The sequence below is a fragment of the Oncorhynchus tshawytscha genome, linkage group LG09 (assembly GCF_018296145.1).
Source record: "Oncorhynchus tshawytscha isolate Ot180627B linkage group LG09, Otsh_v2.0, whole genome shotgun sequence".
In the NCBI taxonomy this organism is placed as follows: domain Eukaryota; kingdom Metazoa; phylum Chordata; class Actinopteri; order Salmoniformes; family Salmonidae; genus Oncorhynchus; species Oncorhynchus tshawytscha.
Genome location: NC_056437.1, coordinates 40,254,963 through 40,282,029, shown reverse-complemented (window position 1 = coordinate 40,282,029; position 27,067 = coordinate 40,254,963). Strand labels below are relative to the sequence as shown.

Sequence of the window (27,067 nt, the reverse complement as noted above, 5' to 3'; positions counted from 1 at the left end):
CCATTTTGACACCCATTTCTCTGCGCGACTCGGGCCCCCACAATGGAGAGAGAAACATATCCGGACTCCTCCTCATCCCCCAACCCCCTTCTCACCGGGATCCGGCATCTGTCGGCACGTATCCGCCGCTCAATCGCTCTCTCAGTGCGCTGGGTTCCCTAACAGCTCAGTATCGCTCTTTCATTAATCAAAGACACTTCCAGTGTCCCATTACAGAAACACAACTACTCGCCCTGTCTGAAGTAGACAGCTTGCCAATTCATCTTCTGAGGGAAAAAAGGCGGCCTGGTGCCTACCTGTTCAAGCGAAGCTGTTAAGACCGCAGGAAGACCCTTTGAAATTGTTTTCTCTAGGTCAGGCAAACAACAAAAAAAGGTAAATTGCTTGTCTCAGGTAACATTTCTCTCTCTCTCTCCAGCGGAGGAGGAGGGGAGGTTGGGAACATGTTTGTTAAGATGCTGATTTAAATGCAGCGGGGGTCTATCAGTGCTAAAACACAGCCGCCACGTTAGCAGCCCACTAAAGCATCATGTGGCCTTGGTACCCTCCCCAGAGTCTGGCCAGCACTAAATACAACTGTTTAAATCTGATCAGCACCCTGAGGGGAGATACTGAGGCGGCTGGAGCCATTGTGCTATGAATATTGGAGAATTATGCAACACCTTTTGAAGAAATTGAGAATATCTTTTACTATGGAATATTGTAGATGAATAGAAATTGCCTTCGAGAATAACAGTAAAGGCAAAATAGTTCCTCACAGATATGTTACCCTCTTCAAATAGCCTTCTATCATTGGTGGCAGGGAAGAATAAAACAATCTAGGAAAAGGAAAGCTGGTGGTGAAACCTCCAACTGGGGTTTGTGGCTTGGTGCTCATGGCTGGTAAACCAAGCAGATTTTAGTTTTGGCAAGGGCAATTGTGGCCAGCAACGACCAAGCCGACGTTTAGTGGATGAAGCTGTGTACGAGGCGCCTCTCTGCCATCGCACGGGTCAATATCAATATGTAAAACCTTCTCCACTCTTGCAAATTGTGTAAAAGAGTCATGAGCGAGGGCTGTGTGAATGAAAATCGACAGTCTAGCCCACCTCGCTCTTCCCCCCTGGCCCAACCCCTCCCACTGAACCTCTGTTTGATTGGCATAATTAGGTGAAGCGTGGCCTACAGTAAAGTGGCCAGGGCCCGCTGCTCCTGGGAGGCAAATGGAGACATATTGTGTGTGTGTGTGTGTGTGTGTGTGAGAGAGAGAGATTCAGACAAGCTGGCCCACTGTGCTATTAATTACCTATTCTGTAACGTGGCATCTGTTGAAAGACGTGACACAGAGTAGCGGGAATGGAGTGGCCGCTCAAGCGGGCACCACCACAGCCAGCCGCCGCCCAAGGACCCCAGGTGCATTCTCCCGTCATGCTTATTGGATTCATTGTACATATGATTGATTCAAGATTGGGCTCTGTTCTTTCTTTCACGACGACACACAAAATAAAAAATGCCCCAGCTGGCAGATATTTAACCAACCCCAAGGACATTTGGAGACTCCAACTCTGTTCGAGTGGATAGGAAAATATACTGCCCTTGTGTTGCTTCTGTCACTTCCTCAGGAGAAAACTGTTGTTTTCTTCATTCACATAAGGAACTGTGGGACAGATTTTTGGTAAAAAGAATCAGCATTGAGGGAGTTGTTAATGTTCCTAATTTAGGATTTAAAAGAACTCTTCTACAATGCAAGTTATAATGGACTTTTCAGGTGCCATCAGAACATCTCCTTGTCATACAGAATAGCCTTGCTCTGAATCTGCTTTTATCTAAAAGCACAGAAATACTCCCACACTTTCTCCATTTACCTGGCCGTGTCTTCCCATTGCCTTTTAATACTTCAGCCCCCCACTCATCAGGCCCTATGGCAGTTTGTGTTGTTACCAGGCAGCCCAGCCAGTGGTGCTCCCAGCCCTGTGTGCTCCAACCTACTCTGCTACAGCTCTGTCCTGGCCTGCTGTGCCTGTGCCTGGCTCTCTCTATCAGAGCACAAGCGACTGACACGTCTGTCTGGAGGGCAGCCTCACTGATAGTTATTAGTTTTGTAAAGGCGTCCGTTTTGATTCCCCCCTCCCACCGCTGCCTCCACGCCCGGCCAAAAGGCACAGTGGCGAGTGACTCTCAGCAGCCGTATCGATTTCTCCTCACGCTTCTCCCTCTTGCCCTTTGCCTCCCTCCAGCAGAACCCCCCTCTCACACACACACACACCTCACCCCTCCCCTCCACCATGCTGCTTAGACTGGGGATGAGTTTACCCCCCCCCCACACACACAGTCCTCAAAGTCGTTTCTTAGAAACACAGGGTCAGGGAAAGTCTGCTCCCTGACTAGGGAATGACCCTGGCCTGTCATACAGAGGCATTTCAGAATTCCGCCCCTCCGGCCAAAAAGCTGTCAGCAGTTTTCCCAGATATTTTTTTCCTTCTCTCTCTCCCAAAGAGCTACTTAGTCCCTGCCACCCAGAGTGAAATGGCCAAAATGGTTCTGCTCATATTATAACTAATGCAGTTTAACAGACACCATGCGCCGCCACATTATCCAGCCAAACAGAGCTAAAGCAGCCCCTTTGTGCCACACGGAATGTCACCAGACACGGCATCATTAACTTATATTTCAATGGCCCCCTCACATATGAATGTAGGTCAGTATGGAATAGCATATATTCAATCTGGCTGACACTCCTGGCATTGCCCTGCTCTGACTGGCTGGCTGACTGTCGCAGGTCTTTTCGCTGACTGTTTTTCTCCGTCTGTCGACTCGTGTCATAAAGGGCTTCCAGTAGTGGGTGATTGGTGAGTGGTGACTCTGCACGTAGCGGTCACTGGATTTCATTCCACCCCACTCCCGCCTCTCTGCCCAGGCTAGAGGGACTTGTTTACTGCAGCCTCTGTGTGCTCTGGCTGGGGCTATTTGGGACCTCGCTGGCGCTCTTGGAAAGCGGACGTGCGGGGAATGACAGTGCAGATACCTAGCATTTTGCCACGGCTGTGCCACACTGCCACCTGAACCTCCCTGAGCGACCACGAGGCACAGCAACGAGAGGGCATAATATTTACCACACACACTGTTACCGAGGTCAGCTGCGTCACAAACCATCTGCCCTGGACATCTCAAATATCAAAATATGACCTAGTAAATTGATCTTTGTAAAAGCTGTTTTCCAAGAATGGCCTCTTAAGATACATTCAGCTTTTTTTGTTGCAAATAATGGCTGCATTTGTGGTACTAAGTTTGGCCATGCCCCGCTATATGCTTTCTTAAAATGCGCTCAACTCTGGGCTACACAGAGGTCTACAGTAAATCAATCCAGAAGGCATTGCATAATATTTTGAGAGTTACAGCCAAAAGTTTGAAATAATGGCCTCCTTGTCATACTGGTCTGCGCTAGTCTCTCGGGCCTCTCGCTCCGGTGACCCAGAAAACACGAACTGTTTACAGTGAGTGTCATACACTGGTTCTGACACTGATATGAACTGATCTATCTGGATGGAATGTAGCAAACCATAAACGGCATCTGTGGAATAGCGTAGCCTGAACAACAACATTGCTCGTGATTGCTCCATAGGTCTGTCCCAAAAGTTTGTCTCACCGTTTAGCGAGCTTGTTTTTTGGAGCACTCTGCTGCGTTGTACAGGTTGTTGTTGAATGTCATCTTTACGGATGTAACAGGTGCTGGCGCTCGTTATGACTGAGCTAGAAAGACGAGCGGGAGGGAAGATAAAACATCTCTCTCTTTCCCTTAAGCATCGTAGATGCAAACTGCAACACTCAAGAGGGTACAAGTATTTGATGTCATCTGAACCGGGAATAAATTATACACATCAGCAGCACAGAGGGAACGTTGCCTCAGCCTGGCTCCTCTTGTCTTCCCCTTTTTCAAACGCACAACCTAAAGTTAGACATCCTTGAGGTTTCTACCACTTGATGGAAGGTGATGCCCATGAATAATGCATGGCAGAGGGAAGACTCTGGGTCTTTTTATAGCTCGGGCCCCGCTCCCGCCGCACTGCACTAGCTCTAGCACGCCACTAACCTCTCAGATCTGAAGGATCAAGAAATGGGAACAGAAGAAAACAAGAACATAACAAACTGCGACATAGAAAAAGACAACGTCTATTTTCAGATGGCGGGTGGCGAGGAAGATTCTGGTTGCTTTTGAGACTAAACAGAAAGAGGGGGTATAGCTGTCATTGCTATTTTACAGTATTTAGCCCATAAATCGGGTGGGCTTGCAGATATAGATGTCTGTGATCTCTCGCATATGCCGTTTTCTTCATTCCATCTGGTTGTGTTGAACCACTGCGTTGAGGCCTTGATTAAATGACAAGGCTATTATCCTCGTGTCAGGGAATATCAAATCATGGCATTAATTTGTGAACACAGGTCTCTGTTTCACGCATGTACTCATAATGGCAACTGCAACTATTTGAATGTGTTGCAGTTTTTTTCTTTCAAAAATCCTCACATTTCAATTATGATTAAATCGAATCAAGCCTGGTTGTTGTTGTTATGTTGTGTTGCTACCATACAGTGTTGTCGTGTATTGCTGCCTTGCTATGTAGGTCTCTCTTTATGTAGTGTTGTCTCTCTTGTTGTGTTGTGTTTTTTGTCCTATATTTATATTGTATTTATTTCATTAAAAAAACTTTTTTATCCAAGGCCCCTGACCCCCACAGGAGACCTTTTGCCTTTTTGGTAGGCAGTCATTGTAAATAAGATTTTTTTTCTTAACTGACTTGCCTAGTTAAATAAAGGTGAAATAAAATACAAAAATAAATAGAATATAGGGTGTTCCCTCGCTGCTCTAGAATGTAGTAAAATAAGGTTAAATTCAAGAGGGTGCCCTATGTTATTATGAATCACATACAATTAATCATCAGATTGTTCTCTACAATATTACAACCTTTAATATGCTTGTACTTAACAGTGTTGATTAAATAACGTTAGTTTGTTGTGACCATTTGCCAGGGGGGGGCATCTCCATTTTCTGCATTGGGAGGTGGTAACATTTGAGGTGTTTTCTCTCTTTGGACCAATCAAAATCAACTTGATACCCTTGTCACTTTCGTCACCAGATAGGTGGCATTCTATTGCTCTAACCCTGGTCAATCAACGTTGAGATGGACCGTTTCTATGGCGACGTAAAGGGAACTAATCACACCATGAAAATTGGAACTAATTTTCTTTGGGGAGGATATACAGTTGAAGTCAGAAGTGTACATACACTTAGGTTGGATTCATTAAAACTCGTTTTTCAACCACTCCACAAATTTCTTGTTAACAAACTATAGTTTTGGCAAGTCGGTTAGGACATCTACTTTGTGCATGACGCAAGTAATTTTTCCAACCATTGTTTACAGACAGATTATTTCACTTATAATTCACTGTATCACAAGTCCAGTGGCTCAGAAGTTTACATAAACTAAGTTGACTGTGCCTTTAAACAGCTTGGAAAATTCTACAGAAAATGATGTCATGGCTTTAGAAGCTTCTGATAGGCTAATTGACATCATTTGATGTGACAATTGGAGGTGTACCTGTGGATGTATTTCAAGGCCTACCTTCAAACTCAGTGCCTCTTTGCTTGACATCATGGGAAAATCAAAAGAAATCAGCTAAGACCTCAGAAAACAAATTGTAGACCTCCACAAGTCTGGTTCATCCTTGGGAGCAGTTTCCAAATGCCTGAAGGTACCACGTTCATCTGTACAAACAATAGTACACAAGTATGAACACCATACTAGACGCAGACGTCATACCGCTCAGGAAGGAGATGAGTTCTGTCTCCTAGAGATTAACGTACTTTGTTGCAAAAAGTGCAAATCAATCCCAGAACAACTCTGTGGTCCAACTCAACCAAAAAACAAAAAAGGTTGGGTGATTGTGGAGGCCAGATTATCTGATGTAGCACTCCATCACTCTCCTTCTTGGTCAAATAGCCCTTACACAGCCTGGAGGTGTGTTGGGCCATTGTCCTATTTAAAAACTAATGATGGTCCCGCTAAGTGCAAACCAGATGGGATGGCTTATCGCTGCAGAATGCTGTGGTAGCCGTGCTGGTTAAGTGTGCTGTTTTTAATTCTAAACAAATCAGACGGTGTCACCAGCAAAGCATCCCCACACCATCACACCACCTCTTCCATGCTTCACGGTGGGAACCACACATGCGGAGATCATCCGTTCACCTACTCTGCGTCTCACAAAGACACAGTGAATGGAACTAAAAATCTCCAATTTGGACTCATCAGACCTCAGGACAGATGTCCACTGGTCTAATGTCCATTGCTTGTGTTTCTTGGCCCAAGCAAGTCTCTTATTATTGTTGTCCGTTAGTGGTTTCTATGCAGCAATTAGACCTTGAAGGCCTGATTCACACAGTCTCTTCTAGCAGTTGATGTTGAGATGTGTCCGTTACTTGAACTCTGAAGGATTTATTTGGGCTGCAATTTCTCTAACTTATCCTCTGCAGCAGAGGCAACTCTGGGTCTTCCTTTCCTGTGGTGGTCCTCATGAGAGCCAGTTTCCTCACAGCGCTTGATGGTTTTTGCGACTGCACTTGAAGAAACTTTAAAAGTTCTTAATGTTCCCGTATTGACTGACCTTCATGTCTTAAAGTAATAATGGACTGTCGTTTCTCTTTGCTTATTTGAGCTGTTCTTGCCATTATATGGATTTGGTCTTTTTACAAATAGAGCCATATTCTGTATATCACCCCTACCTTGTCACAACACAACTGATTGGCTCAAACGCATTAAGAAGGAAAGAAATTCCTTTAACAAGGCACACCTGTTATTGAAATGCATTCCTGGTGACTACCTCATGAAACTGGTTGAGAGAATGCCAAGAGTGTGCATAGCTGTCATCAAGGCAAAGGGTGGCTACTTTGAAGAATCTCACATTTTAAATATATTTTGGTTTGTTTAACCCTTTTTTGGTTACTACACGATTCCGTATGTGGTATTTCATAGTTTTGACGTTGTCACTATTATTCTACAATGTAGAAAATAATACAAATAAAGAAAAACCCTTGAATGAGTATAGTAGGTGTCCAAACTTTTGACTGGTAATGTGTGTATATATACATATACACTGAACAAAAATATAAAGGCAACATGTAAAGTGTTGTTCCATGAGCTGAAATAAAAGATCCCAGAAATGTCTCAAATTTGGTCTGCAAATTTGTTTACATCCCTGTTAGTTAGCATTTCCCTTTTGCCAAGACAATCCATCCACCTGACAGGTGTGGCATATCAAGAAGATGATTAAACAGTGTGATCATTACACAGGTGCACCTTGTGCTGGGGACAATAAAAGGCCACTAAAATTTGCGGTTTTGTCACACAACACAATGCCACAGTTGTCTCAAGTTTTGAGGGAGTGTGCAATTAGCATGCTGACTGCAGGAATATTAACCAGATCTGTTGCCAGAAAATGTGCTTTTCTTTTCTCTCGCATAATATACCGTAGTTTGAGAATTTGGCAGTACATCCAACCGGCCAAACAACCACAGAACACGTGTAACCACGTTAGCCCAGGACCTCCACATCGTGCTTATTCACCTGTGGGATTGTCTGAGACCAGCCACCCAGACCGCTGATGAAACTGAGTGTTTCAACAACCGAAGAAATTCTGCACAAACTGTCAGAAACCGTTTCGGGAAGCTCATCAGCGTGCTCGTCGTCCTCACCAGGGTCTTGACCTGAATGCAGTTCGCCATCGTAACCAACTTCAGTAGGAAAATTCTCACCTTCGATGGCCGCTGGGAATCCCAGTTTCAACTGTGTCGTGCAGATGGCAGACAGCGTCTATGGCATTGTGTGGGCGAGCAGTTTGCTGATGTCAACGTTGTGAACGGAGTGCCCCACGGTGGCAGTGGGGTTATGGTATGGGCAGGCATAAGCTATGGATAATGAACACAAATGCATTTTATTGATTGCGATTTGAATGCACAGAGATGCGTGAAGAGATCCTGAGGCACATTGTCGTGCCATTCATCCGCTTCTCCATTCATCCGCCGCCATCACCTCATGTTTCAACATGATAATGCACAACCCCATTTCGCAAGGATCTGTACACAATTCCTGTAAGCTTAAAATGTCCAAGTTCTTCCATGGCATGCATACTCACCAGCCATGTCACCCATTGAGTATGTTTGGTATGCTCTGAATCGACATGTACGACAGTGTGTTCCAGTACCCACCAATATCCAACAACTTCGCACAGCCATTGAAGAGTGGGACAACATTCCACAGACCACAATTAACAGCCTGATCAACTCTTTGACAGATAAGTGTCGCACAGCGTGAGGCAAGTGGTGGTCACACCAGATACTGACTGGTTTTCTGAACCACAACCATACCTTTTTTTTAAGGTATCTGTGACCAACAGATCCATATCTGTATTCCCAGTCATGTGAAATCCATTGGTTAGGGCCTAATGAATTTATTTTGATGGACTAATTTCCTTATATGAACTGTACATCTTTGAAATTGTTGCATGTTACATTTATATTTTTGTTCATCGTATATTGGCTAAATTCTTTGTTTTGTATTCTGCAGATTTCATTTTCTTAAAGTCCTGTTATCGCATGCAATCCTGCAGCCACTACCTAGCTTGTCAGTTGACATTTGACCTTTGTGCCGTTCTGCCCGCAGAGCAGTGACGGAGTTCTATTAAACAGCACCAGTTTTTGACCATGGCCGTAATGACATTCTATTCACTAATCATGCTTAATTCTCTGAGTAAATTATCTACCTTTTGAACCATACATGGTAGAGGCATTTGGATGATTGTTTTTCTGATGCAATTCTCTATTGAACGAAGTGTTTATATAAACCTAATAGTATACCTCAGATGGTAAATTCTTGAGAGAAAGAGAGGGGAGGACCCCAGCTTCTAAGCTTGGCGGAGATTCAGGCATAAAACCTGGGATTAGCCGGAAATGATGTGTCTCTGCCCAGGTATGGCTACTAGGAGTGGCGGTCCTATGTCAGGGCCCTGTACAGAGCCAATGTGTGGGGCTAATACTCCAGTTCTGCCTGTTGACTACACAGAAAAGAGGCTTCCGCCAGGGATAATGAAAGGAGCGCTGTGTCGCGTTCCCCTGGACGACATAATTGAGCATTGTTCAACGCCTGCAGTCTCTCTCTCCCCCACCATCAATACACCTCCACTGTCTGGGACTGCTGCTCGAGAACCACTCTCTTTCACGACGAGAGGCACCGAACAGCAGCGAGCCAGTCAACACGGTGATTATTTAACCAATCTCCCAGCAGAAGCCATGTTAGAGCCACGGGTTTGGGTCTGTAATGATGACATAGACCGTGATAATGATGGCAGAGTGTGAATGGGAATTGATTAGTGCGGGTGGTTTTGAGTCGACCACTAACACTGATATTACAGGCAATAACTCAATTGATAACATTGGGCCATTATGGAAACGAATATCCTTTTGGCATTCAACAGACATCTCCCTAATGCCGCTCTATTATGCCCTCCCCTCCCCCCCAACCGCCCACCCTCCCTTGTAAATTCATTTAATTTAATATATTTCCCTTTTTACCCTCAAGAATATTGTCTTGCTGTATCTATCCCTGTACCCCCAGGCAAATTTGGGGGTGGTAATCTTTGGGTATTATAAATAACGCCTCTGTACCAGGGATGAAAGGCAGTGGCTCTCTCTTTTTCCTCCCTCCCTCTTCTCCCAGCCTGCCTGCTACTTGTCTATGCTTAGCACGTAGCTTGCAGCATGTGTGAGTGTGGCTGGGAATTCATATGAACGTCTCGCAGCGGGGGGGAAAGGGGGCTAGTCATTGACATGTGTAGGACGGCTCTGGGCTAATAAGAAATGGATGTGGCATTTGTTTTTATGAATGCCATTAAAATAGGGCCCGAGCTGTGATGGCGTTCGTTTTGTTTGTTTTTTCTGTATCTCTTTTTTCCTTTTTTTTTATCCCTTTGTATTATCGTGCTCCAATCTCCCCCTCACGCTGTCTGATGGTCGTCATCTGCGTGGCTCGCCTGGTCCTAATGGGCTGGAAACGCCTGTGGAAAAAAGACCCTTGCCTCACCGCACGGCTCTGGAGATCGGGGAAAGAATACCAAAATAAAAACCGCTGGCAGAGCCAGAGGCATCTCGTAGCCACTTATGGCTGCATTAGGATCATCTACCGATGTGTCATCTAGCCGTCACTTGCGTTATTACAGTTTTGTTCACAAGTGCTCCCCCTCCCACATGTTGTTATATCAGCCTCTGGATGTAACAATGTCTGGTTTCTTTAATATCATAGATGGTTGTTTTTACCCTTGTGTATATGAGGCAAGGAACAGCTAACCTTAGCCACCACTAAAGGATAGCTCGGTGGAAGAACCCAAAAAAGTGCAAATGCCACTCCGTCAATTAAGATTAATCATCATTATGCAAATGTTTTGGCAGAGCGGTGTCGACACCTGACTGAGATCTCTATTAAAAAGCAGCTAGTGAGGCAAATAGACAGACAGCTTGAGCTCCCCTTCTTCCTCCCTCTTTCTCTCCCTCCCTCTCTGTTCTCCCTGCCACATTGTTGGCCCCCTCTTTTGACAAATACCTTAATCTGACTGTGTGTGCACATGGGACGGATGGCGTGCGTGCTTCTTAGGGCCCCGAGTGAGAGACCCTCCCCCCCAGAGGAGGAGACTAATGGGACTGGCTCCCCCAGATAGGCCACTCAGCCTCTCCATTTCCAGGCACATTGAGGACAAACACTCACTCTACAATTTATCATTTATTTTATGGTGACCCTGCCCCAATCTATACACGTGCCTCTTTCTCCTCCTTTTCCAATGCCGTCTCGTCTTTTCCTCTCCTGTTCTCTCCATTTGCCCCCTCGCCTGTATGCCAAGTATCATCTCAAGTTGTTTTAAGAATGCCGTCGAGAAGGGAGACTAGAAAAGGATTGGAAAGATGAAAGGCGATAAAGGAGGAGTTCAATGTTCCTGGGTTTCGGCGGAGAGATGTTTTGAAGTAGCTGTAAAGGCGTAAGCGCAGCAGTCAAGTTTCTTTTTGTATTCGGTTCATTTCTTTTGATTGGACTCTTTGTTTTGATGAGCTGACGTGTGACGTTAATAGGAAAGCCTTTGACGACTCCATCCAGGAATATAAAGATTTTAAGGACTTATCTTTAATGCACTTCCAGAATGTTTCCATACTGAAGGCGTAGATTATTATTAGATTATTCAACCGCTTAACCAAACAGATGACTAAACTGTTGTTGTGGCAATTCAGTTGAGTATACTGTTGTTTTAGTGGTGTTACTGAAGCTTGTTTCAGTTTTTTCTTTTAATGGCGTCATGTAGCAGAGACCCCTGCGTTGAGGGCCGTCCCCGGACAGGAGAACTCCCGGATGTAGAGCCAGCGTGGTCTACTGGCGAGTGAAAAGGTTCAGGTTTATACGAGGCACGCTGTAACAGCTCAATAACACAGGCCTGTAATCTACTCCCGTTTCAAACACTTCCCTGATTTACGAGCCCGCGCACCACTCCAGCGCCCAAATGAGGTGTTCAGCGTATGTTTTGTTTACATACATTTTTTATTTATTGCCGTTGTCAAAACTGACTGCTGGACAAAGTCTCTTATTAACTGAGTAAATGGCTTGAGTTTTTTTTTTATGTCAGCTTCCTTAATGACTACAGTCAGTCTGTTTCAAACGAGCCCCCTAACCCCCCCCCCCCACACACACACACACACACATATATACACTACCACCCCCTCATGTCCTAAGAGAGGGGGGTTGGTGTGTGTGTGTGCGTGCGCATAGGGAGGGAGGGAGTCCTGAGGGGACTGGGAGCTGCCACAGTTCACACATGGAGAGGAAAGGGAGGGTGGCGGGAGGGCGAGGGTCTTTTGTGCAGATACATCTGGTGGAGGGGTCAGAGCTCCTTTGGTCAGAAAGTAGAACTTGTAATAATTGCTTGGTCGTTTCGGCTTTCCGCCTCCGTCCACCGCCACCCACCCCCAAATAAACTGCTTTTTATCCAGGCTAATGGACCTGCCACCAGCACCGAGACAGGAGGCTGTTAGCACAAGTCCCAGGATGGGCTGCCAGGCTGCTGACTGCCGCTGCGCTAAATCACCAGCAAGGGTCACTCTGAGTTTCTGCCGCCTGTAAAATTAAGTAGCTGTAAAAAAGAAATGCTTCCATAAAAAAACACAAAGTTAATGGTAATGTTAACATTGTGTGGCTCTCTGCCATTAACTTTTTGCAGCAGGAGGGTGTCGTTTCATTCAAAGTAATTTTGAATCTTAGCAGTGTTCACATTTGTTGTGGATGCTATTTTTGGGGCAGATGGCATTCCATTGTGTACAGTTGAAGCTGGAAGTTTACTTACACTTAGGTTGGAGTCATTAAAACTCGTTTTTCAACCACTCCACAAATTTCTTGTTAACAAACTATAGTTTTGGCAAGTCGGTTAGGATATCTACTTTGTGCACGACACACGTAATTCTTCCAACAATTGTTTACAAACAGATTATATCACTTATAATTCACTGTATCACAATTCCAGTGGGTCAGAAGTGTACATACATTGTTTTAAAATTCCAGAAAGTTATGTCATGGCTTTAGAAGCTTCTGATAGGCTAATCGACATCATTTAAGTCAATTGGAGGTGTACCTGTGGATGTATTTCAAGGCCTACCTTCAAACTCAGTGCCTCTTTGCTTGACATCATGGGAAAATCAAAAGAAATCAGCAAAGACCTCATTAAAAGAAATTGTAGACCTCCGCAAGTCAGGTTCATCCTTGGGAGCAATTTCCAAACGACTGAAGGTACCACGTTCATCTCTACAAGCAATAGTACGCAAGTATGAACACCATGGGACAACGCAGCCGTCATACCGCTCAGGAAGGAGATGCGTTCTGTCTCCTGAAGATGAATGTACATGGTGCGAAAAGTGAAAATCAATCCCAGAACAACAGCAAAGGACCTTGTGAAGATGCTGGAGGAAACCGGTACAAATAAAACGGGTCCTTTATCGAGACAACCTGAAAGACCGCTCAGCAAGGAAGAAGCTACTATTCCAAAACCGCCATAAAAAGCCAGACTACGGTTTGCAACTCCACATGGGGACAAAGATCATACTTTTTGGAGAAATGTCCTCTGGTCTGAACTGTTTGGCCATAATGACCATTGTCATGTTTGGAGGAAAACGGTGGAGGCTTGCAAGCTGGAGAACACCATCCCAACCATGAAGCACGGGGGTGGCAGCATCATGTTGTGGGGGTGCTTTGCTGCAGGAGGGACTGGTGCACTTCACAAAATAGATGGCATTATGAGGGAGGAAAATGGATATATTGAAGCAACATCTCAAGACATCAGTCAGGAAGTTAAAGCTTGGTCGCAAATGGGTCTTCCAAATGGACAATGACCCCAAGCATACTTCCAAAGTTGTGGCAAAACATGTCTTAAGGACAACAAGGTATGGGAATGGCCATCACAAAGCCCTGACCTCATCCTATAGAAAAAGTGTGTGTGAGCAAGGAGACCTAGAAACCTGACTCCGTTACACCAGCTCTGTCATGAGGAATGGGCCAAAATTCACCCAACTTATTGTGGGAAGCTTGTGGAAGGCTACCCGAAACGTTTGACCCAAGTTAATCCATTTAAAGGCAACGCTACCAAATACTAATTGAGTTTATGTAAACATTCTGACATTTCACATTCTTAAAATAAAGTGGTGATCCTAACTGACCTAAGACAGGGAATTTTTACTAGGATTAAATGTCAGGAATTGTGATAAACTGAGTTTAAATGTATTTGGCTAAGGTGTATGTAAACTTCTGACTTCAACTGTAGGTATTCTCAGCTTTCCAAATAAAAATGCCACAATAGTGATTATTCCGTAACAATTGCAATAGCCCTTGCTGAGCATTCTCAATTGCCCAGCCTAATTTGGTTTTAAACACAAAACTCCTCAAGCCCAATTGCGAAGACGTAGCATGTTGCAACTATTCCCTAGTATGCTAAATATATAGAGCCCTATAAACCACTGTCATTCTGTCTGCCTCTGTCTTTCTGGTCGAAACACCATCAGGTTCCTCTCTGCTTTAGACGAGCTGGTCCTCTGTTAGATTCAGCTCCATCTCTATCTCTCCCCTCCAGATGGACAGAAGCCTCCCGTTTCCAACACCTCCCTGGCCTCCATGCGTATAAGGTTGAGTCGGTACACATGCTCCCCTCTCTCCAGCCCCTTGCAGTCCCCTTAATAAGTCCATCTACTCTTCATCAGCTTTCTGTACCAGGGGACAATGGCCAGATTGAGGGGCCACAACAAAAGGCCTTTGAAAACTCCCCTACAGTAAGATGTTGTGTTTGTGTGCATCACTCAGTGTCCCCAAGGTGTGCGGACCCCTGGTCTTTTCCCCTCCTGCCACAGCCGCTCGCCCACCATCACGTTTTGAAGTGGCCCTTTTATTTTTGGAGACGTTTACAGGCCTTTTTAATTACTTACAGCTTGCCAAAGGGCTTTGCTGCCTCATTCTTCCTTTTGTTTGTCGAGGTCTTTCCACAAATCCTACTCTTGTTAAACCAGCCATCAGGATTTTGTAAGGTTTCTAGTTTTTTTCTCACTCTCTCTCTCTCTCTCCCCTTTTCCTTTTGTTTATTTTGATTTGTGATTTTTCACTCTCTCCCTCGGTCCTCAAAGCGGTTTTCCATCAATTACTCTTAATTGAAGTCACACCAGACTTCCTTGCTTAATAATTCTTGCCACCATTGTCACAGATGGCTTGCTCTCGTTTGCAGCAGGAGCTGTAAATCAATTTTGATTTGGCATTTGACATCAATCAATCGTCATTTTTCTCCCCAAACATCCTCTGCTCTTTTGTGAGAAGCGAAGATGGATCGCTGTGTCAAGTTTACGAAGTTCAGATCTCCTTATCAAGGGTATTGTTTCCCTGAGAACTCGCACACTAAGACAATTTTTTCCGTCGTCTGATTTGATACTGAGACAATCCAGCTTGAAGTGCTCTGATTATCACTTCATTCAGGCATACAATGCACTCGACACAAAACCGCTCCTCACCTGAACATAAAAAGGAAACTATTTTGGTGCATTCTTCTCACTCACATCCTTTTTTACATACCATTTTCTCTCAGCTTTCGACAGTTTGGTGACTAGTTTAATTGTGCACAAATAGAAATGTGAGAACCGGAACATATGTCTTTTGTTTCCCATTCTGAGACGTACAACAGTTGGCGCCAAGGTGCAACCATTGAGCTAATTACTTCTCTGGTAACAATTCCAGAGAGCTGTAAGCATGCTAATAAAAATACATTTGGCTTACCATTTTTAACGAATTGCCAGCGGTCTTTGAGCCGGTCAGTGGGCTCCGGCGAGGCCCACTTAGGCAAGAACATCAATAAAACAATAAAAGGGCATACCTGCTAGGGGTGAATGTTTGTATGTTTTATGGGGGGGGGGTGACCTGAGCATTCTCTCTGAGTGTTGTGTTCTTAAGCGCGGCATTGTTTGAAGTCGTTCTGTGTGTGTGGACTGTCAAGCCATTCTTGATCTGCTTATCTCTTCCTTGAAGGATGCAATATGTCTTAAAGATAACATGGCCAAACTACAGTGTGTGTGTGTGACGTTCTCGAGGGGCTTAGCGAGGCTATCTGCAAAAATGGCAATTGTTTGCCAATCTGTGTCCTTTAATTGCCTCAGAACAGATTTAGATACATCTGAACAAAAGCTCATTTTGGATCTGCCCCTGGGGTGTTTGAGGATTTTGCAACAGATTGAGTTGTCAAGGTTCCTACTACATCGCCAAACTGAAATCTTCACATAGGTTGTCCAAGGTTACCGAAGGTTGCATAGTTATCTAACCCCCATTTTCCTTTTCTGTGTAATTAAATAGTTACCCTTAGTTTAGGCTTGACCTTCTGGGCCACAACCATGTAGCTCTGCACCAACACGTGTTCCTTCGGGTGGTGGCCATTTTGACTGAGCGATAAAGGAGCCATTCCCATAACAAGGGTCCAAAATAATAGGAATTGACAAGGGGACTCAAAACTGTCACGGTATAATAAAGGCTCATATTGTAAACCGGCTTCGTCTCTCTGTGTAAATCATAGTCCACTTTATAGGACCTAATCCTTCCAATGTGCGTCAATTCTATGACGGGTGTGCATGCTTGCCACAGTAACACCTCCAGTGGAATAACAGTTAGTGATTTTATAGCTGGAATAATGTCGAGCTCCGTTTACTGTTATGCTTTGATGTACTGATTCATGGTCGGTGACGCTGTCTTACCAGTATCTGAGAAGCAAAGTGTTTGACAATACAAGGATATCATTGTGAGCAACACTGAACAGTGATGTAGGCAGCTGAATGTCAAATCACAGGTTTCATTCATGAATGTATATCTCTGTCTGATTTTGATATTGGATGTAAAATCCAGACAATGTCCTGAAGATACGCATCTCCCTCGTCTTTACAGGAAGCTGCACAGCGGTATGAAGACCTATGGATGTGAGCTGTGTGGGAAACGCTTCCTGGACAGCCTACGCCTTAGGATGCACTTGCTGTCTCACTCAGGTAAGAATCAACACTTTTGTGTCTGTATAGATATGTCTATGAATGTGTATCTATACTGCATGTATTTACAAAAACAATACTGTACATGTAGAGATTTTTCATCCTGTGTTTAATACTGTGTAATACCCTATTTTAACAATGCATAGCAAAACAATTTAACTTTTTTTGTTTACATTCTACACTATATTAGAACATGACATTATGGAATTTGATATAGTCCCAGTCGGTATTGAATAGAACTCTGCGGTCCCATACGCCTTGGTTGAAAACAACCCATGGGTTCCTACCACAACGCCAACGTTACCCCAATGTGCTTGTTTAAGTCAGTTACATAACTTCATTCAAGAAAAGTACATGTCTAAAGATGACTTTTCAACATCGCCTGCTCCCGAGTGTTCTCATTACGTAATATTCTAGAACCTCCCTCATGCCCCTTTTCATGACGGTGCTAGCAGCCACGTGAGTGCTAGCTACCAACCGGAACATTAAGCTAGCCAAGACCAACATCACCAAAAAAGAGATTATACAGATGCAAGTAGTGAGTGGAGTTAAACGGACTATACATAGCTACGTGTAGCCTACCTGGACACCAGGTCCCCACAATTTCCCACGCCAAGTAGCCGGAAGCAACAGAGCTTTTCGCTCAGGCTCTATATCATTAAGTGGGAGCATTGCGAACCGTAGGTTGGGATTTTTGACCTGGTTACATGGTACATTGAACAACACAGCAGCTTCTCTGCATCTTTTGTTACTTCTGATATACAAAAAAATGTACAACGAAGTTGGCTCTTTTATACTGGGGGTTAATGGGATAGAATTTTTTGTTTTTTTCCTAATTTGTGGGCGTGTGTCACGGTTGTCGTAAGAACAAGACCAAGGCGCAGTGTACGTAGAGTTCCACATCTTTCTTACTAAGTGAAACTTCAGCAAAACAATAAACGAACAACAAAACGTGACTAAGTGGTGCACAAACACAAAACAATATCCCACAAACACAGGTGGGAAAAATAACTACTTAAATATGATCCCCAATTAGAGACAACGATTATCAGCTGCCTCTAATTGGGAATCATATAAAACACCAACATAGAAAATATATACTAGAACACAACAGAAATTATAAACTAGAATACGCCCTAGTCACGCCCTGACCTACTATACCATAGAGAAACAAGGGCTCTCTATGTCAGGGCGTGACATCGTGGTCTAGGGGAATTCCTTACTATTGTGTGAATATCGACTCAGGGTATTGGCTGTGCATTGTACAGGCTTGATATTGAAATGGGATAACTTCACTGAACAAAAATATAAACGCAACAATTTTACAGTTCATATAAAGAAATCAGTCAACTGAAATCAATTCATTAGGTACTAATCTATGAATTTCACATGACTGGGAATGCAGATATGCAAATAGCTTTAAAAAAAATAGGGGCTTGGATCAGAAAACCAGTCAGTATCTGGTGTGACCACCATTTCCCTCTTGCAGCACTACACTTCTCCTTCGCATAGAGTTGATCAGGCTGTTGATTGTGGTCTGTGGAATGTTGTACTGCTACTCTTCAATGGCTGTGCGAAGTTGCTGGATATTGTTGGGAACTGGAACACGCTGTCGTACAAGTTTATCCAGAGCATCCCAAACATGCTCAATGGTGACATGTAGCGAGTATGCAGGCTATGGAATAACTGGGACATTAACTTTTTGTAATCATCATATTATGAAAATGTTATTTTACATAGACAACCAAACAAAGTGCACCACCACACAAAGTACAATCAAAGGAATAAGGATACAGGAAAACATTACACAAAAAGGCAGTCATAAAATTGAGAAAATAAATATACAAACATCACAATTATAACATGGGGCATTTTATGGGAGCTTTTCTACATAGGACCTTAATGGAGACCAGATTTTCCAAAATGTATCAGACTTTAGTGTAAATCAAAGGTAAGTGCCTTCATGGGTATAATAGCAGACGCTTGAGAAGTACCATCTGCGAGAATGTGTCTATCAGGCGTGGACCATAATAACAATATACATTTTTAGGCTAAGTAAACAAGGGTATTGAACAGATGTTCAGAGTCCGGGTCAAACGCAACATTTCCAATCAAAGTAGAGGAAAATATACATTCGGTGAAAAAGCTAATTGCAGATATTCTTTGTGTAAATGAATATCATTCCAATAAGACTGGATTCTGCTACAGTACCAAACAAATGTGCATGAAGGTGCCAGTATCCTGTTTACATTTGAAACGTAACTGTGATGCATTGGGAAACATTTTATGAAGGCAGACAGGTGTAAAGTAGGTTCTATGAAAACATTTGAAATGTAGTTATTGTATGCTTATGGAGGTGCATTTGGGGTCGACCCTTTCGCAGATAAAAGCCCATTCTTCCTCACCAAATGCATGTCCAATGTCTCTCTCCCAAACATGTCTCAACGCGTCATAGAATGAGGTACTTCTGTTCGCTAAAATAGAATATATGTCGGAGATTAAAACTCTCCGAACAGTACGATTCTTAAATAGTTTTTCAACTTCAGTCATTTGAAAACATAGTATATTGACTTTCTTCTGACTCTCTATGAAGTATCCAAGTTGTAGGTACTTAAACAAATCTTTGTTGGGTATGTCAAACTCAGTTTTTATCTGTTGAAACGATTTAAGAGTGTCCTGAGTAAATAAAGGCATAAGGTCAGCAATACCCTTCGTCTTACAGTCCAGAAGTCCAATACTCCTTTTTTGTGGGGGGTGGGATCTGAATTAAGGGCAATCGGTGACCAGAGTGATGTGGTCGGGAATCTGCAAGTACCTCCTTGCATCTTTCAAAGCTAAGAGTGTATTATGTACTGAAAAATCCCACTCCTTTTTCTATTCTGGTTAGAGACCGTTTGCCCTGTTCTGTGAAGGGAGTAGTTCACAGCGTTGTACGAGATCTTTAGTTTCTTTGACATTTCTCGCATGGAATAGCCTTCATTTCTCAGAACAAGAATGGACTGATGAGTTTCAGAAAAAAATGTCTTTTGTTTCTTGCCATTTTGAGCCTGTAAAATCGATCCCACAAATGCTGATGCTCCATATACTCAACTAGTCTAAAGAAGGCCAGTTTTATTGCTTCTTTAATCAGGACAACAGTTTTCAGCTGTGCTAACATAATTGCAAAAGGGTTTTCTAATGATCGATTAGCCTTTTAAAATTATAAACTTGGATTAGCTAACACAACGTACCATTGGAACACAGGAGTGATGTTTGCTGAAAATGGGCCTCTGTACGCCTATGTAGATATTCCATAAAAAATCTGCCGTTTCCAGCTACAATAGTCATTTACAACATTAACAATGTCTACACTGTATTTCTGATCAATTTGTTATTTTAATGGACAAAAAAATGGGCTTTTCTTTCTAGAACAAGGACATTTCTAAGTGACCCCAACCTTTTGGTGTGTGTGTGTGTGTGTGTGTGTGTGTGTGTGTGTGTGTGTGTGTGTGTGTGAACACATTCTTATTTACAATGATGACCTATCCTGGCCAAACCCTAACCTGGACGATGTTGGTCCAATTGTGCGCCGCCCTATGGGACTTCCAATCACTGCCGGTTGTGATACAGCCTGGAATCAAACCAGGGTCTGTAGTGATGCCTCTTTCACTGAGATGCAGTGCCTTAGGCGGCTGCAAAACTCGGGGGGGATCTTAATCAGATATTTTGGCATTTCATTGTTCGATCTTGTACATTGTGAAGTATAAAGAGATTTATAGAAGTCGCAAAACGTATTATTGATAAGCAATGATCATAAGAAGTGGAGCCATCTGCCATCCATATAGACTTAATCAATCGTTCATTCTGTTATTTTTTAAGTTGGTGTACAAGTAGACGGCTCAGACTGTTACCAAACTCATAATATTTTTGCTTGGTAAAAATCAATGTTTTTTTTTATTTTTTACATGCTTTGTATGCTCTAAATTGAGTTTGGCCTTAGCACAAGCTAGTGAATTCCAGTTCACCTGGGTTGATTATTAAGAAGTTCTAAATGCTTTACAGCCTCCAATTTGTTCCTATTTTCCATTCTAAGCTTCTTGATGATCGAGGCTTGGGAAATGATATGACCCCTTATACTTTATTTAGCAGCATCCCAGATAGTTGCAGCTGAGACAGGAGAGAGTTGATTGTCGAGACAGTAATGTGATCATTTATCTTTGATCACAGAGCAGAATCCTTCATTGTTAAGCGGAGACATCTCGTTTTTGGGGATTGTTTTGCCAATTTCAATATCTATATACACTGGGGCATGGTCAGAAATGACTATAGAACCAATAGCACATGACTGGACAAAATGCTAGTAAGTAGAGGGCCTAGAAAATAGTTCAATCTAGAATATGAATTATGGGGTCTAAAGTAGAAAGTATAGTCTCTGACATTAGGATTTAGCTCTCTCCATACAGTATGTCTACTAAACCAGATGAATCACAGATGTATTTGAGGCTCAATGATTCGAGACTGGAGCAGTTGATGATTTATCCAATTTACCCAAAGTACAGTTAAAATCTCCTGAAATAAACCCAACTCCCTTTCAGTATTGATTAAATAATCAAATCATGTCAGACATAAATTTAAGGGAGTATAGTAATATGTTGAAGTATTTTACCTGTAATCAAAATAAACCATCCTTCATGGTCTGTATCTTGGTGCTCAAATATAAATTGGACATTTTCTTTTATTTAAAAACATTTTTTAACCCGTTTTCTCCCCAATTTCGCAATTTCCCAATTTCGCTGTCTTTAGTTAGTCTTGTCTCATCGCTGCAACTCCCGTACGGACCCGGGAGAGGTGATGGTCGAGAGACCCGTGCGTCCTCCAAAACACAACCCAACCAAGCCGCACAGCTTCTTGACACAATGCCCACTTAATCCGGAAGCTAGTTGCACCTTTGTGTCGGAGGAAACACCACTTCACCCATGCACTTCACCCAGCCCGCCACAGGAGTCGTTAGTGTGCAATGAGACAAGGACATCCCTGCCGGCCAAACCTTCCCCTAACCCGGACGACACTGGGCTAATTGTGTGCCATCCCATGGGTCTCTCGGTCGTGGCTGGCTGCGACAGCGCCTGGACTCGAACCCAGAATCTCTAGTGGCACAGCTTGCACTGCGCTGTAGAGCCTTAGACCACTGTGCCACTCGGGAGACTGACATTTTTATTTTCAAAGATGGCAGTGCCTCTTTTGTTTGAACTAAAATAAGAAAAGTACACATGGCCCATCCAGTCCCTCTTCAGCTTAGCGTGTTCTGTTGAAGATAAATGGGTCTCGTGTAGCATCGCAATTGAAACCCTTTCCTTTTTTAAGGATGTTAGTATTTTCTTAATCTTGACCACATGCCCACTACCCCGAACATTCCAGGAGACTGCTTTAAATGAACTGTTTATGTTAGTGGTATTAGACTTAACCCAGAATGAGTAGTGCATCACAAAAACAAAACAATTAATAACACGCTTGTGTAACGCTAAACTAAAATAACACCTACAAATAAAAATATAACCCCACTGCCAAGTCTCAAAATGAAATGACAACCAAAAATAGTACCTACACTATTTTCTGTCACGCTACTAACAGGAAGCCCATTAAGTGTTTATGTCCTATGTTGAATAATGGCGAATTAACATAGATCTATGGACATGTGAATGAAAAATGAATAGCCTAATATTTTAAATTGTCCTAAACATTATCACTATTGAACTCATATGCACGTGCTGAACACACACACCATAGTCACATGTAGCCTCGCCTATATACTGTAATAAGAATGCCACCCCATTTTGATAGTTAAAAGGTTCAAACAGAAAAGGTTCACCCCTTTAGTGGAGAGGCCTCAGAACATGTCTTTATGTAGCCATGTTGAAACCGCACCCCCGAACTGGGACATTTTCAACTTCCAGGAATTCTCTACAGATTCTTGCGACATGGGGCTTGTGCATTATGTTAAAATATTTGGTGGTGGAGGTGCATTCAAATTCCCATCAATAAAATCCAATTGTGTTCATTTTCCGTAGCTTATACATGCCCATACCATAACCCCACCGCCACCATGTGGCACTCTGTTCACAAAGTTGACATTAGCAAACCGCTCGCCCACACGATGCCATACATGCTGTCTGCCATCTGCCCGGTACAGTTGGAATTTGGATTCATCCGTGAAGAGCACACTTCTTCAGTATGCCCGTAGCCATCAAAGTTGATCATTTGGCCACTGAAGTTGATTACAATGCCGAACTGCAGTCAGGTCAAGAACCTGGTGAGGACGACGAGCACACAGATGAGCTTATCTGTGATGGTTTCTGACAGTTTGTGTGGAAATTATTCGGTTGTGCAAACCCCCAGTTTCATCAGCTGTCCGCTGGTCTCAGATGATCCCACAGGTAAAGAAGCCAGATGTGGAGGTCCTGGGCTGGCGTGGTTACACGTGGTCTGCGGTTGTGAGGCCAGTTGGACGTACTGCCAAATTCCCTAAAACTACATTAGAGGAGGCTCATGGTAGAGAAATTAACATTAAATTCTCTGGCAGCAGCCCTGGTGGACATTTCTGCAATTAGCATGCCAATTGCACACTCCCTAAACTTGAGAACTGTGGCATTGTGTTGTGTGACACAACTGCAAATTATAGAGTGGCTTTTTATTGTCCCCAGCACAAGGTGCAATGATCATGCTGTTTAATCTGCTTCTTGATATGTCACAACTGTAGGGTGGCTGGATTATCTTGGCAAAGAAGAAATTATAACTAACAGGAGAGAAATAAGCTTTTTGTGTGTGAACATTTCTGGGATCTTTTATTTCAACTCATGAAACATGTGACCAACACTTTGCATGTTGCGTTCATATTTGTGTCCAGTGTAGTACTCACGGATATGATTTAATGAACTGATAAAGACCCATAACATGAGATATATTTCCGGATTTACAACGGGCTGCAGTGGTTTTAAATCAACATTCAGTGGAGATTTTGGACCCATTGGTTTAGGGCCTGGGCCATGGCATTAGCCATCTAAAAGCCATGTAATTCAACACACAGCGGCTATTGATCCAGCCAGGCAGACACTGGCCACGGACAGCCTGTGGATTCAGGGCCTACTTAGTGCAGTTGGGCTTTTTTCTTTATTGGACTCCTCTCTTCCTCGGGCCTTAAGTGCAGATGGTTTATAGACGGTCTGTAAAAGCCATTGGACTCTGGGTTCCCTGTTGTGTAGGTTTCCCCTTACCCCTCCACGTGTTGGCCTGATCCAACCTCCTGCCCACCCACACGACATATGGGACTCCAGCCACCCTAGCCACTGTTCTCTCTGCTACTGCCCCTTAAGCGGTAGTCTAGGTCAGCACACTAAGTCTAGGTTCAAGAGGCTTCTAAACAACTTCTACCCCCAAGCCACATGACTGAGGGAGAACAAACAACGGTGACATGACATCTCTCATTTACATGTAATGGGAGAGAAACGAACAACACTTGACTGACTGTTTCCAGTGTGCAAAGAACATTGTGGTCGTATGTGGAAACATATGTAAATCAAATTACATTTTCTTTGTCACATGTGTTTGTCACATTCCCCCCCCTCCTGAACATCTAATGAAATGGCTACCCAGACTCTTTGCTTTTTTGTTGTTGACCCCTTTTTCTCCCCAATTTCCTGGTATCCAATTGTACAAGCCCTTACCAAAAATGCAGTTTTAAGAAAATATCCCCCCCCTCCTGAACATCTAATGAAATGGCTACCCAGACTCTTTGCTTTTTTTGTTGTTGACTTATACCCCTTTTTCTCCCCAATTTCCTGGTATCCAATTGTTTTAGTAGCTACTATCTCATCTCATCGCTACAGCTCCCGTACAGACTCAGGAGAGACGAAGGTTGAAAGTCATGCGTACTCCAATACACTACCTAACCAAGCCGCACCGCTTCTTAACACAGCGCGCATCCAACACAGAAGCCAGCCGCACCAATGTGTCGGAGGAAACACCGTGCACCTGGCAACCTTGGTTAGCATGCACTGTGCACGGCCCGCCACAGGGGTTGCTGGTGCGCTATGAAACAAGCCAAGCCCTCCCTAACCCGGATGACGCTAGGCCAATTGTGCATCGCCCCACAGACCTCCTGGTCGCGGCCGGTTGCGACAGAGCCTGGGCGCGAACCCAGAGTTTCTGGTGGCACAGCTGGCACTGTAGTACAGCACCCTTAACCACTGCGCCACCCGGGAGGCCCTCCCAGACTATTTGCATTGTGTTGTCCCCCCTCCCTCTCTCTACACTGCTGCTACGCTGTTACTATCTATGCATAGTCACTTGAATAACTCTACCTATATGTACATATTACCTCGACACCGGTGCTCCCGTATAAAACCCCGCTATTGTCATTTACTGCCGCTCTTTAATTATTTGTTATTCTTATCTCTTACTTTTTTGGGGGGGATATTTTCTTAACTGCATTTTTGGTTAAGGGCTTGTAAGTAAACATTTCACTAAGGTTTGCCTACACCTGTTGTGTTCGGCGCATGTGACAGATAAAATTTGATTTGATTTTCATATGTTTCCACATACAACCACAATGTTCCTTCCACACTGGAAACACAACAGTGTTGTTCGTTTCTCTCCCATTATATGTAAATGAGATGTCATGTCACCGTTGTTTGTTCTCCCTCAGTCATGGTTCAAAGGGGAACAAACAAATTAGTATCTCGCAATTAATGCCGGAGTCTGGGGCCCCAGGATGTAGCTACACAGGTTTTGATTTGTCGCCGAGGTGCCTCTCCCGCCATGTTGCGGCGGGGAGATGAATGACGCCTCACGCTGTGCCGGTGAATTGGCTCTGTGCACGACTCAGCATGTAAAAATACAGCTTTAAGGAAATATATTATGTTTATTTTAGAATCCCCTTCCAAATCCCCACTACTACACATTCGCTAGTCGGAAAGACCACAAATACAGCACTTGTTTGACATCCATAATAAAAAGCATGTCTGTATTAAAGCTGGCTGTGACATTTATGACTACAACAGTGTAATAAACACACTGCAGGTCGGAGACCCCAACACATTCTCCCAGCCTCCCCAGTTTCTCAGATCCTGGAGCCAAAGTCCCATGACACAACATTGAGTTTCTTCTTCTCTCTGAAATTCAGCAGAGTTTGTATTGTACACTGCCACCTCAGGCATCTCCTGCTGCGACAGTAAGACGGTGCGTGTAATCAAGCAATCCTTAGGGGAAGAATTATTGCGATGTGGAAGTTTTAAAATGAGTCGGGTAATCCCGGGCTCAGCCGCTTCTCCTTGCCTCAGAGAAAGACTGGAGAAGACTTCAAAAGAGGGTTTTACTATGGCTTGCTTAGCTCCCGGGTGCCTGTGGAAACAAGTCTTCAGCACCTAGGCTGCATAGTAAAGGCAGACCTGGTTGGCCTTAGTTTCCCCATCCTGATTGAGTCCAGATCTGGTCTAGCATCATCATTAACCAAGTCATTCAGGAGATCATTGGTCCAATCATTATCAGAGCTGTGAGTCATGACTAGTATGAAGTGGTTACTGGATGATAAAGCTGACTGCTTTCAACAGGTGAGTAGGTAAATACTCTGACCTGACAAATTCTTGGCCACCCTCCAGAAATACTTCATTGAAGTTGTCAATGGGTGGAAAGCTAAAAAAGGAAATGGCAAACAACCGTCTGCCTGCCTTTTCACACACATTTGAAACTCTAGGAAGAACCGCAAGAAATGATTCCCCTCAACAATGAAAAGTGAGTGAAGGATGTGGGCAGTGTATTTTTAGCTCAAGCGCTGAAACTTTCGCAGGGCTGGCTGGCTTGACGCACAATGCCAACCTGTGCTGTGTACATGTCAGTGTTGACTCATTGGAGCTTTGGTCTGGCGTAAAGCAGACAGGCGCTTCTATCAAGACAGCGACGGTTAGGGAGAGACGAGCGACGAGCCGAGGCCCTTTGATATATTTTTTTGCCTCAGACTTTCAACTTCTTTTCCATCCCGACCTCGGTGCGTGTCTTGATTTTTATCATCTCTTTCTGAAATGACAGCTCACAGGTCCCTGTATCTGCCCCCCCCCCAAACCAGCCCCCACCCTTCACCTAGCCTCAGACATACAGACAGAGAGTGAAAGAGAGATGGAAGGCGGGAGGGAGGGAGGAGGACGAGGAATACTTGTTGGTATGCACAGTGTACTGTGTGGGGATGTTTACCTTTTCAGACGTCGCTGTCCCTCCCCTCCCCGCTCCAGTCCGCCAGTGCAGCCTGTCTCACTCACATTCTCTTCTCTCTCTGTCTCTGTCTCTCTCTGTCTCTCTCTGTCTCTCTCTCTGTCTCTCTCTCTGTCTCTCTCTGTCTCTCTCTCTCTCTCTCTGTCTCTCTCTCTGTCTCTCTCTCTCTCTCTCTGTCTCTCTCTCTGTCTCTCTCTCTCTCTCTCTCTCTCTCTCTCT

The 27,067-nt window shown here is 43.9% G+C and overlaps 1 protein-coding gene across 5 annotated transcripts in view; it reads left to right on the top strand.

The window, feature by feature from the left end:
* LOC112257980 (zinc finger and BTB domain-containing protein 16-A) overlaps positions 1 to 27,067 on the top strand; it is a 137,514-nt gene that overhangs the window by 34,754 nt on the left and 75,693 nt on the right. For all 5 annotated transcript variants that reach the window (XR_002954668.2, XM_024431971.2, XM_024431970.2 and 2 more), the window contains exon 3: positions 16,512 to 16,609. Coding sequence is in view for 4 of the 5 variants with exons in the window: in XM_024431971.2 (XP_024287739.1) it covers positions 16,512 to 16,609 (98 nt within the window). In the remaining variant the exon portion in view is untranslated. The remainder of the gene's footprint in view (positions 1 to 16,511; positions 16,610 to 27,067) is intronic.